Source organism: Micrasema longulum, unplaced genomic scaffold (genome assembly GCF_059751315.1).
Source record: "Micrasema longulum isolate JH-2025_06_02 unplaced genomic scaffold, ASM5975131v1 h1tg000879l, whole genome shotgun sequence".
NCBI lineage: Eukaryota > Metazoa > Arthropoda > Insecta > Trichoptera > Brachycentridae > Micrasema > Micrasema longulum.
In genome coordinates this window covers 104958-118239 of record NW_028278071.1, presented here as the reverse complement: position 1 = coordinate 118239, position 13282 = coordinate 104958, and the positions used below count along the sequence as shown (strand labels likewise).

General features: G+C 30.1%; 1 protein-coding gene across 1 annotated transcript; it reads right to left on the bottom strand.

Moving 5' to 3' along the window:
• Window positions 1-2570: 2570 nt before the first annotated feature.
• On the bottom strand, window positions 2571-12426 carry LOC148278451 (O-acyltransferase like protein-like). Its single transcript, XM_088231383.1, has 5 exons — window positions 12278-12426; window positions 11283-11472; window positions 10398-10540; window positions 5485-5600; window positions 2571-3319 (listed from the first exon to the last, which is right to left on the bottom strand). Exons 1-5 carry the CDS (start codon window positions 12380-12382, stop codon window positions 3148-3150), a joined length of 726 nt encoding a protein of 241 aa, XP_088087509.1. The 5' UTR covers window positions 12383-12426; the 3' UTR covers window positions 2571-3147.
• Between the last annotated feature and the right edge of the window lie 856 nt (window positions 12427-13282).

Sequence of the window (13282 nt, the reverse complement as noted above, 5' to 3'; positions counted from 1 at the left end):
CTTTATTCCGGGGTAAATTACTAATTCATAAATGCACGCCATGTTAATATATTTATATGAAATGAGTATAATTAATTAAATGAAAAATTTATCTGAGGTAACATTAAACATTAGTATTTACAACACTTACGTAATAAAGATAAAGTCTTTGGACTGCATACATACAATAGATAATTTCTTATGAACATTTAAAACTATATTTTTAAAATTAATTTTATTTATTCATTGTGGATATTATACAGTCTTTAACAAAAAAATACAAGGTAAATAAATACTGAATAAAATTTGACCAATTATAAATTTCGAATGAAGTAGTGCCAATTAATTGATATTTTAAATATATATATACATGCTTATACTAGGATGAAGAATACAAATAAAAAACGTTTTACAAGAACTCTATGATTTCCTAGTATTAAAAGCTTTTGTGTATTTTTGACGTAAGTAAAAAAATATATCTACAATGTTTTGATTATATGCAAATTTTTGCAGACAGGCTGGATTTCTTCTCCTAGACGTAATTTAGATGTAAATGTGTTGAAACAGAGAGGAAAAACCATTTTGAGAAGGGAATATAAGAAAAGGGTGTAAGAATAAGTATAAAAATGGAAAAAAAAATGTTTTCAGGCGTTGCTTAGTAGGTGAATTGGTTCAACCGGATGAATCTCACCCGTATGATAAAGGTTCTAGCTCCTTTACTTCACAAAAGCCAACAGATGAAAGAGTTGAGGAAAAGTGGATGTTAAAACATTGGCAGAATAGTGAATGTTACTCAGTGTATAAAGTGACCACTTTTTTTTAAATAGAAAAATAAATATTGGCGTTCTTATGATTTACCCAAATATTTAATCTTTTGGTGGCCATTTTCAACAAGTTGTAAATAACTCACTATTAGAAAATGGAAATCAAGTTGGGGTATAGTGGAGTTCAAATCTTGGACCTCTGATCCTTGAGTCCGAACACTAGCCGCGAGACTACAATCCAAATTATTTAAGCCAGCCAATGACAGGTCGTTAGATCTGTAAATGCCTAGACTTCCATATTCCCTTCTCAAATTTTTTTTCTTTCTTTTGAAACAAATTTAGAAAAAAAAAATTTCTGCTTAGATGTTTGAACTAAACATTGATTGTAAAAGAAGTTAATTTTAAAGTATTGTACATGAAAAAGCAAGTGAAAAGAAAAATAAGTTATAAAAGTACCTATATATTTGAGTTTTTTCATACATCGGAGTAGAACATAATATTATTGTTCGTTAAAAAAAATATTTTTGAGAAAAATAATCATAAGACATTTTGTGTTATTTCTCGTAGAGGTTGTTTTTAAGAGAATTTCTGTTTGAAGCACTAACTTTCTCGTTATCCATTGTGATTATATATCTATTTTTAAACTTTATTTTTAACCACTTGTTTATTTATTAAATTATCGACCGGTTCGGCGCACCACGCACGTGCTGCTTTATCGAGGTATAATTGAAAATTTAATATTAATCCCATTCCAACGTCTTCAACGTCATGGATGAACATATTAAGTTCTCCAAAACAATGCTTTTGCTTGTAATATTTAAAATGAAGATCCATAACAAGATTTTGACAAGGGGAAGAGATCAGTGTATTAGATGGCTCCGGGAATAAATATATAATATCAATGCTGTCTTCAATATTATCATTATATGTACATATATATATATATATTTATTATGTATATCATCTTTGAATAAACTTAAAAGCGATGCTTTGTAATTTGTAAATATGTATTTTAACGAAACATAAAATTATTTAATAATCTGTTTATTAAATTAAATATGTACCATATAAATGTATTACTATTATTATTACATTAAATTATATTATTTTCGGCTTCTATTATTATTACATTAAATTATATTATTGTCGGCCTCGTGGTGTAATGGTCAGCGCGTTAGCCTGCCATGCTAGAGGTCTCAGGTTCGATCCCCGAGATGGTTGATGTGAAATATTTATTTGAATGGGTGTTTTCACACTAGAATATTTTATAGTCTCTAGACTGGTACCTGAAGCGTAAGACTGATCATCTTACCATCATGTAACAAAAAAAAAAATCAAGATACGCTGCGATTGGTGTACTAATGCAGTGCCCTATGCACCATTAGGTGCGGAAAGGGAACGAAAATGATGATGATAAATGTATTACTATTATTATTACATTCAATTATATTATTTTCATTTTTACTGTCAAAATTAATTACTAAATTGAATTATAAATTTATTATTAAATTTTCATTACATATTGTCATGTATTATAAAATAATATATTTGTATGGTTATTCTTGTTATTTTATTTATTTATTATGTATTTTGTATATTTTTTTTGGTATTATTTGTATATTTTTTTCTATATTTATGAACGTTTTTATTTTTATATGGAAGAGTCCCGACTTAACACGGAATTTTCTAACAAGTCATATTATAAGAATTATAATTATGACGTAGTAAAATTGTACAATTTCTGTTTTGATAATGTCCTAACAAGACAAAACGCGTCACATATGGGTATTTAAAAAAATGAAAGTAGAATTAAATCCAATGAAAGTGTTTTATTTTAGATACCTTACCAAACTTGATTTATTATCTATTTATTGGATTAAGGTACACACTGTCAAAATTATAAAATAGGATTCTATCAATTTCTTAATAATACTTCGGTAAAAAAGAACGTTGTGTTCAGAAATTAGCCGGCAACTAAAAAAATAAAAAGTGGTTAAAAACAAAGCGTTTGTATTTTTAATTTTAAAATAACATACACCGACAGTCACACATTTATATTCATTAATCTCAATAACGCGCAATTATTTTTTAATAAAAAGAGAAATTCATTTTGTAAATTATTTGTTTCAAAATAAAATGAAAATAATTTACAAAAAACTCATTACTATCACATTGATTCAAAAGAAAGAGGTGGTGTATTTATAGCAAAATTAATCACAATAACAACATCAATTTGTTATTGTTCATTCTCTATAAAATGAAACGAAGCCAATGCGAAATTGCGATTTTTCATATTCATTGATTAAAATGTTTATCTTTTATAGTATGGTCTTAAAAATATAATAATTAAATAGGGTGATTTTCTACTCATGATTTTTACTAAATGATTAAAGATTTATGAAGTTTAAACAATATTCTTGTCATTATCAAGTCTTGTATTGTTGTTCATAACAAATATTCCGGTGATGGTATTTGGGTCATCCAGTTTGCTTGGCACATCTTCAGTAGAGCCCTCGATGGACCCTTTGTTGCTCGTCCCAGTTGTAGACTGTGAAACCTGAACGCTTTCAGAGTCCCTGAAAGAATGATAAAGTATTACAAATTTTACACGCTGACTTATACTGACAAACTCCGGATGCACACGCACACAAATATTTTTGTGTAGGTTTGAGATTCGTAGACTATCTTCTATTTTTAACGATTATGTTTTGTAATTCACGAAGTTTTTTTTTTTAAAAACCTGGAAGTACATACAATTTTATACAAATTTAATATATTTTAACATTTCTTATTACATGAAAGAAAATAACTATTCTTGTGTAGCTTTTGGTACTTTGTTTACAAATAAAATAAACATTTTAATTATGTCTTCTTAGATTGCAAGCCAGATCAAAACTTTACATTCTTACAACTTTAACTTTTACTTTACATATTTTGATAAAAAAAGTAAAAATAATTGTCCCATAAAATTATCTATAATTTATCTAAACTAATTTCTAATTTTATTTTCAATCAGCATGATTTATGTGAAAAATATCAGGGGTAAAAGCAAAATCGTAAAATAGTAGTAGTCAGGTAATAAAAGTATGTTTTACGTTCGTAAAGAAATAATTTTGCTTTATCATTATAAAAACAAGGAGCTGAAATAAATGAAAAATTTTATTGCGCTAGTATTTCATAACAGAAAACATGTTTAAGAACCATTACTTTTATTAATTAACAGTTTAGAAAGAATTATTTGTTTGTGTTTCATTAGGAGTTAATTACAAATAGTCGTTTGTAGTATACCAGCGTAATGTATTTTTGATTAATTTCCATGGTTTCAATACAATTAAAAAATACATTAGAAAAGTTTTTTTAGAATACGCTCAATAAAAATAGAGACTGGTTAAAATGTGTTATTTTTATTTAAATAAATAAAATGTAGTAAAAATTAACAAACAACTGTTGTAGATGTAAAATAAACAACATAACATGCTATTTATTTTACAAATACATTATTTTGTATTAAACTTGTTTTTATTTTTATTCCACCCATTTTAAAAAATGTAAATAAATTACTAATTAAATTATGGTAGGATAATTAATATAACGCTTTAGGTACCAATCCAAGGAAGCAAATAAAATATTTCACTGAATAACACATATTTACAGCTGTGATCTAACTCTGAATTACAAAAAGTTTTTATTTTATTTTAAGGAAATAACCCACAAGCCTTTATTTAAGAGGCTTGTCAGCAGATAATAATACACCACGAACTCAGACCAAGTGAGAAAATAATACTTCTATGGTTTTTTCTTACAACTGGCGGAAATTGAACTCGTGACGCCAGTTTCGCAGTTGGCAGTCTACCCAACTGCGCCAAAGCGCGACGTCTTAATAAAACATAAATTTTAAATGCTGTAGGAACAATGTGCAAATTGTTCATGAGAGGAAAGATTTAAAAAAATTAAATGTTTGAACAAATTCTAGTTTATTCACATTTATATTGATTTTTGTTGCACAAAATTTGTTATAATATTCATATTATAAAAAAATAGTTTTAGAAAAACAAAAAATATAATTAATTTCAAACTTTTTTTGGCCTATTAAATAATTCATACCATGTTCATTACAAATCGTTTAAAATCTTATTCTTTACAAAATTTCTATATTTTTCAGGATAATTTATATGGCGCTATTTATGTAAAAATCACCTCAAGGGCGCTGTAAAATTAACATCCCAAAACACCTTGCAGCTACAGAGCGCATAGGCGGTTGAGATTCTAGTCCTCCATTTCCAATTATATTCAATTTGGATAATTATGTAGGAGCTAAATTACAGCCGATTTGATATTTAAGTAAAAAATGAATTTTTAAATAACCAAGATAAAATAAGTATCACGATTATAATATTGTTTGGATAGATAGTTAAACCAAGGGATTTTAGCGTCACAATTAAACATAATCTTAACAAGAGTACAGTTATAAAATCGTGAGAGTTTTCATTATTTCGATATATTTTGGTTAAAATAAAGCGTGCAATATATAAAAGTATCAACGACAATTTTATAAATGAACATGCTTTTTTGTTTCACTTTTTATTTATTTCATATCTGAACTCAATAAATATTATCTAAACATTTAGGCTAAAGTTGGAGAGGACTATATTCCACACTTAACCTGTAAGGCAACTGGGCGCAAAGTATGAATTAAAATCAATAGCCAAAACCTGAAATAATTGATTGGTAAAAAACTGACCTTTTACGACGTATGATAAGTAAACTCATCAAATCCTTCGCCGGAGCTTCCACTGTCAAGTAAAGCAGCAAAGAAATGGAAAACGAATAAACGATATCACCCAGGCACACGCCAACCTGAAAAATACAAGTGTATAAAAAGCAATGTTCACTGAGATATTTATTTATATATCAACGGTTAAAAGAACCTTTAACAATAAAAAGTTTAACAGAAATAATCAAAGCAGTGAACAATTCATTATGGAATATATAATATGAAATATAACTATATAATTCAACTAAATAATTAAAATTAAAAAAATTAGTTTTTATTTTTTTTTTAAACTGCAAAAAAGTAAAAAAGAAACATACAAATATAAGATGACAAATAAAAGATAACAAATTGAAGTGAGAAAACCTTATGTTCTAAATATAAATATAGCAAATTAAAATTAAGAATAATTTAACATAAACATAAAGTGACTAGTATTTAGCTAGGTCATAATAAAAAAGAAAAATAATCCTACAATAAGATTTTATAAATAATACGTTTTTTGGATCAATGTGAAAGCTCAAATAATCTTAATCAAATCTTTATATTATCAGTTGGTTGGAAGAAGTTGGAATTTGGCAATGAATCCACAAATTTATAATTTATTTATAAAGAAATAAACAAAAATACGTATCCAAAAAAACAAAGTTAAATTTATTAATATACCTAAAAATAAATTCATTAATTTTCTAAAAAATGACGAGTAAGATTACAGTTTAATGCATTTACAGAGTTTGTATTAAAAATTTAAAATATTTTTTTGAACTTATTTCCATACCTATGTATTCTGGATATAAGTGAATGCATTTCGAAGTAAAGAAAAATAGGAGCAAAAATTGGTAATTTCATTTTCAGTTGTTTTTATTTGCACCACAACAAGCCAGAAGGCCCAATTACAGTAGTGAATTACAGCACAAAATACTCAGGTTTGAGTTATATCACATTAAAATTTTTTGGATCTCACCGGGAATCAAACCGAGAACCTTACCTACGTGAATCAAACGTCTTAGCTATTTCACCACGGAGGCATTATACCGTATTACGTCACCATCAGCTTACAAAATTTTGAATGCTGACGATCTCGTGCTTCTTGCTAGCAACAATGAAGACCTGCAATTCTTGGAAACAAAGGTTTGTGATATGTGCAAGGGGACCGATTTGCTGATTAATGTTGATAAATCGAATGCGATGATTTTCTAATAAAATTGAAGTATGACTTAATGTGGGATCACAACGAAGGGGTTTTTTCTGAAACCGATAGAGGAATTCGTGTATCTGGGAAGAATGTGAACTAGGGTTGTAAATATGTGTAAATGTATTTAAAGAAAGGAAAGTGGTAGTTACAGGATGAACGTTGGAATAAAATCAACCTTAGCAAATAAATGTTTGTCGCAGGAGCCGAAATTAGCCGTTCTTTAATAGAGTACTGTTGTCCTCCCTTATGTATGGAAGCGAAGTATAAAATTGGAAAAATATGGACGTAAGTAGGCTTTGCCGTTAAAATGCGATATCTCAGGCGAATATGTTGTAAAACTATAAACGATAGGTGCACAAACGTCAAGATCCGTCCATTATGTAAGGCTGAGATAAGAATTGTTGTCAAAATCAAGTAAGGAGTTCTGCGTTGGTTTGCATATGTAGAGCAAATGGACGGCGAAAAAACGACCAAAAAAAAATACGGTGCAAATATTCATAGACGCAGAAAACGAAGAAACTCGAAAAAGACAATGCTTAAAGTCGACTATGTCGAAATTAAGAATAATAGACACGCGTGCATGAAAAGATGTATGAATGTTAATAAGCGAGCGCTGTATGTAAAGACATAGTGATATGGAGTTCTATTTCTCTGCCTAGCTCTATGCGGAAACAGCGTGGTGGTTTTTTAGTTTCTTATTTATTCGCTTTGATTCGAGTTCTTTAGGAAAACATTCATCTTCTGTCCACTTCCAGAATTTAAATGAGTTCTTGAAATACAATATTATCCTTCAATCCCAAGAGAGATTGCTCAAACATTTCAAGCGAACGAGAGAAAAATATGTAGTAGCGTTATATTTTGTACTGCATACCTTAAAATTCTGGGACCAAGAATCTTGGTTGTCACTTCTGTTATTTATGAGAATATTTTATTACAGACAATCCAACTACAGGACATAATGCTGTATATAAATGCCCAGACTTTCATATTTCCCATTTCAAATTAAATTTTAATTCCCTATATCATTTGGTCGGTAAACTTTGTTTTGTAATAAGAGGGTGTAATATTTTAATTTTTAATTAAAAAAAAAAAAAATTAACAGTCTATTAAACTGAGCAAAATTTTTTTTTATAAATCGTATTATCAGCGCTATGATTTTTTAAAGTTTTGTATTTCTGAAATACCTCTGCGTGTGACGTCAGAGGTTCTTGTCTGTCAGTTTTTCCAATTGTTTTGTTTACGGTAAGAAAACCGGACATCCTTCACAGCTCTCATAGTGGCCTCCGTGGTGTAGTGATCAAGACGCTTGATTCACGCACGGAAGGTTCCGGGTTCGATTCTCGGTGAGAACACAAAAAATAAAATGTGATTGTTCTCAAGCCTGGGTGCTCTGTGATGTAATTCACCACTGTAATTAGGCCTCCTGGCCTGTTGTGGTGCAAAAGAAATGTAAAAAATAAATAAATCTTTCGTTGGTTTATATGAACCAGTGGCGTCGTTCAAAGTTGTGCTTTTTTTAATAAAATATTTTTCTTTGTACATTTTCTAAAAACTTTTCAGTACAACTTAATGCTCCAATTTTTACCGCGATTAAGAAAACATTTTTCGAGTCGAGATACTAGAGACGCCTTGTTGCGTCCAGTTGACGCGCAAACTTTAGAGCGAGTGCACATAATATCAAGTGCGCTTCGTTCAACTCTATGTTTTCTACTGACTTAACTATTATTAATTTTTTTATTATTTAAATTTTTCATTGATAATACATGCATCAAACAAAATATTTTTACTTTTAAAATTCACATTCTACTGTTAATAATAATATTTTTAACATCTTTTGTAAAGTTTGTCTGAGTCTTTTGTTTAGTTTTGTCTGGTAGTTTATTGTATAATCTCAGTCCATGGTTTATAAGTCTCGATTGTATTTTTCTCGTTTTAAAAGGTTGTTTATGATATTTTTCTGATATTCTCGTATTGTGCTCATGTTTACTACAGTTTTTTTCAAGTTTTAGTTCTTCGTCTACAATTACAACTGTGGCTAATTTATAAATAACTTTTAAGGATTCTAGTTTAAAGAGTTCAGTTATATTCAAATGTTTAGTTTGTTTAAAAAGTTCTTTAGTTGCTGTTAGATAGGGTAGGTAATATACTAACTTTATATTTTATTTTGCTGTCTTTAATGTCTGTTTATATCATTTTGATTTCCTGTTCCCCATAGTAGTTGCATATAACATATTTTAGTTTTTACCTAGGCTTCATACATTTATTTTTTTTCCTTTATTGGAACAAAGTTTTTTATCTTAAAAAAAAGACTCGATATTATCGCCACTTTGCTAATCAAATTGTTGATATGAATTGTCCATGTCAATTGTCTTGTCAATTTGTCCCCAAATGCTCGCGCGTTGGTATATTACGCTTCTTCTAGAAGCAACGGTCGCGCGTATTGCGCACGAGAGAATCGCAGCGAATTCGCCCTTTCTGGACAAACTCTTCAGCTGAATTAGCGTTGCGTAAGAAACTCCAAATAGAGTATTATAAATTGTGTCTTGTTTATAAACTCAGATATTTAATTCCAATTTTATAGAACTACTAAAATGTAAAAATTGTGCTTCAATTCGCGGTGAAAGCGGAATGTACCGGTATGAAATTTTTAATGAAACGAGTTTGAGTGTTCCCGAGAGCCATACTTTGCTGAAACGTCAGAGTATAACATAAAATTGCTTCAGTCGATGTACTTATGGACCAGTTACTCTACAAAATGTACGATGTATTAAATTTCGATCTTCAAAATGGGCGATTTTATGTGAGCGCTTTCAGACACCGTAACCATGCTCTCAACAAATTATTGATTGTTTGTGCACAAAAGAAAAAAACAAATGATTCTATATCATGATATAGTAAATAAATACTTAAATTTTGATTGTAAGTGCATGAGTAGAATATTTTATTGAATGTATATAACATTGAAGTACGAAAACGAACAAAACAGCCTTCCATAACGAGCGTTTCACGGGTGCGGTGATAGACGTGCTGCGAATGCCTCTGGAGAGCTTTAATCAAAGCTGATTCTTCTTCACACCTGTGAGCTTCCGCCATCCTAGAAAGCCGTCAATGACGATCTTTTAGCTTTATTCGGTGGAACTAAGGGACGCGGGATTGATGTGGAAGGAGGCGAAAATGTTGACTAGCGACAGGGTCTCTTGAAGGCATTTGCTGATGTTCTAATGCTCTATTTAGGAACATATGTAGAAAAAAGAAGGAAAAAAAACATGAGTTTACAACTAACATTACTATCATCAGGGTTAAGCAGAGAGGATGAGACGCCGCATGCGTTTATCTTTACCTCCACTTGAAGCTACTTCCATTTTGATACTTAATGTATGCACGGAAGTAGACACATGCAGCCTTGCTGTATCTTTATCAGCTGGAAAGGGAGTCATATGCCTGAATATCGGACAAAACGCAGGACCAGCCAGCAGAGGGCGCTGTGAAAACTTTGTAAAACAAGAACACAAGACAAATCGCACGCCGAGATTGGGGAATGTGGAAGTCGGGGTATTTACTTAAGTCATTGGCTGTTTCAAGTAATTGATTGAAAATAGGTCTTGTTCCTTAGATATTTAAAACCAGAAACATCATAAAATAAGACTTTAGAAGTTTTATGCAAAAATGATATTATAATAACACTTACAATGGCAAATCCATCTAGAAACACGGGTTGCCTTGACATAGTGAGAGAACGAAGCTGCATCAGAAGATGTGCCAAGTATGCTCCATATACCAGCTTTCCAAGGGGCTTCCATGGAGACCAGCTCAGCATGTTTGTAACAATAGCTGGAAAAAATCATGAAAGCATAAAAATAATCTTTTCTGTGACCAACTTTATTTTTTTGAAATTTTTTTTTTTAGTAGTACCGTAGTCAAACTTGTAATTGAAACAAAGTCAAAGCAAATTACAATACGAATTTATACCTGAAAATTTTTCTGTAGACATTTATAGAAAAATACGTTTTTTTTGCTAACAGTACAGGATAAAAATATAACATAAAACGGGATAAAAGGATAACAATAAAAAAAAACCCACATATACAAAGCTTGTGCGTGCGGTATTCTAATAAAATCAGTTTTACGTTACAGCACGATTGTATGTATAAATTTACACATACAAACACATAAATACATGCATATAAATACACATCCTCGTTTATACACATATATAAATTCACATAAATACACATATATAAACACATACCTATATACATATTCATAAACATGGATACATATTTAGACAAACACATACTATTTAAAAAAAAAATATTTATATAAATATACACATTAGAAAAAAAAACTTATCCCCTTACTCTATGATGCCTAGAGTCTAATAAAATATAGAATATATTTATTATAGTACAAGAAAAAACTTAATTTAATGGCAATATAGCTGAATTAACGAAAAAGTTTTCCAATGGTCAGTTGGGTTAATTTTCAAAAGTGGCTGATTTGGGAAAGTATCGTTTACTATATTTAATAAAAATGTGATTCATAGACATGCATATGCATTTATTATATTACTTACGAATACGTCCAAATACAGAACAAACAACCAGCAGGCAGACACCTGCCGACCACACTGGCCTATAGAGGGCGGCGTATATGGCTGACTCCGCTGCACTGTAGGCCTTGGTGGGGAAGTAGAACACGTATCCTGAGGCCATAGCTGTGAAGAGGAGCAGCAGAGCCAGGATACCTCCAATAGAAGACTTGAGCTGAAACGTATCCATAAGTTATTAGGAGGACTATTGAAAGTTTAGGAATAGTTTTCAGGAAGAATATCGAGAGGTCAGGATAAGTTCTTAGGAAGACTATTGAACGGTAAAGAGAAGTAAATTAAGAAAGTATTAATAGAGGGCTTAGTTATTAGGAATACAATTAAAATGTTATGATAAGTTCTCAGGAAGACTTTTGAACAAATAATGGATAAAAGTAAGAGCTTATTTGATTTTATTTTTTATTTATTTTTGCACCACAACAAGCCAGGAGGCCTAATTACAGTGGTGAATTACATCACAGAATACCCAGGCTTGAGAAAAATCACATTTTAATTTTTGTGTTCTCACCGGGAATCGAACCCGGAACCTTCCGGGCGTGAGTCAAGCGTCTTGACCACTACACTACGGATAAACGTTACAAGATTGGTTTATATTTTATTCAAAAAGTGGGCTATATTGTTCGATTATTTATAGGAGGACCATTATTTTTAAAAGCTTTTTAAATGTATTTTTTCGTAAAAACTATGTATTTTTACTACGGTGATGGTAAAGATGAAAGTGAAAGTGTATTTTAGTATTTGCACGTTAGTGTAGTGAGTGTCTTGACGGCGAGACGGGTATGTCTCAAAATCTGTAGTCATACAAAGTTGGTAAGTGGTGAATTACTAATATTTCTTTACATTAATGGATATAATTATGATTCACCATAACACCAGAGAAAAGATCTCAGTCGAGATATTACTCTTTTAAGATAGTTTGGGCTAAAAATATTGATACGGTAGTAACAACAATGAATACTCACTGTAGATAATCGCTTGATACCCCTGTCATTAAACTTGTAGATCAGATATCCCGTAATAAGACCCAGAATATAGGGAGTAGCCCGAGCATGTGTTTTGATGTACATAATCTGGTAAATGGGATGAGCTTGAGGATCCGTCAAGAAACTAGAAAATAAAATATTGGTAATTTTACTATGCACCTTCAGTTACTTTACTATGCACATTTAATTATTATGATTATTTTTTGGTATTCATGTTTTACTCTTACAAACTATAATTAATAATAAAAATAATGTGACCTCACTGGGGTTACCCGTACCGAAGACACTAAACAATATATTTTTTAAAATGTTTTTACATTTGAGAATTAACAAAGAAGACTAACTTAATAAACAAAGATAATTAATAAAATATTTAGACTGTTTTAAAAACTAGGTATATATGAACCTCTTTATTATTTATATTACAAAACGCAGAATAAAAACAACAAAAACCTAACATAAGCTATAAACTTGTGGAGCAGTTGATTCAATATTGGTTTGGGCGAATGAGACAATCCATTTGACTTCTACCTAGCTCCACTATCTATATTTTTGTAGCCTTTTTAAACATTTTCTCGTTACTAATTGTTTTAACGTGATAATGGAATTAGGTTACAGATTTTAATTGAATAATACTCAAAATCCCTTTGTCCGAAAGAGGTATTAGTTTGTATTTGTTTAAGTTGTCTTTGTGTTGGAATCTAGTGATTATATTATTTGTATGTGATGTATTGTAGGGGTTATGTCTTTCATTTGAGTAAGAGTAGTTTTTGAATATGTAAGTGAGTATTATTTTAGCGTATAATTGTTTTGGCGCCATAAGTTGTGATTTGTGGAATATTTCTTCAGTAGATGTCTGTATCGGGACTCTGAGTATTATTTTAACTATGGATTTAACTATACACCTTCAGTTATTTTAATTATGGATTAAACTATGCACCTTCAGTTATTTTACTATGCACATAAAATAATTTAACTATGCAC

What these genes read in the sequence shown, in the direction of transcription:
- LOC148278451 (XM_088231383.1), bottom strand. Translation starts at nt 12,382, where the DNA reads ATGTACATCAAAACACATGCTCGGGCTACTCCCTATATTCTGGGTCTT. An exon ending in TTCTAGATGGATTTGCCATT is followed by an intron (nt 5,601 to 10,397) that starts GTAAGTGTTATT and finishes TGTATTTTTCAG; the next exon opens with GTTGGCGTGTGCCTGGGTGA. An exon ending in CTTATCATACGTCGTAAAAG is followed by an intron (nt 3,320 to 5,484) that starts GTCAGTTTTTTA and finishes TCATTCTTTCAG; the next exon opens with GGACTCTGAAAGCGTTCAGG.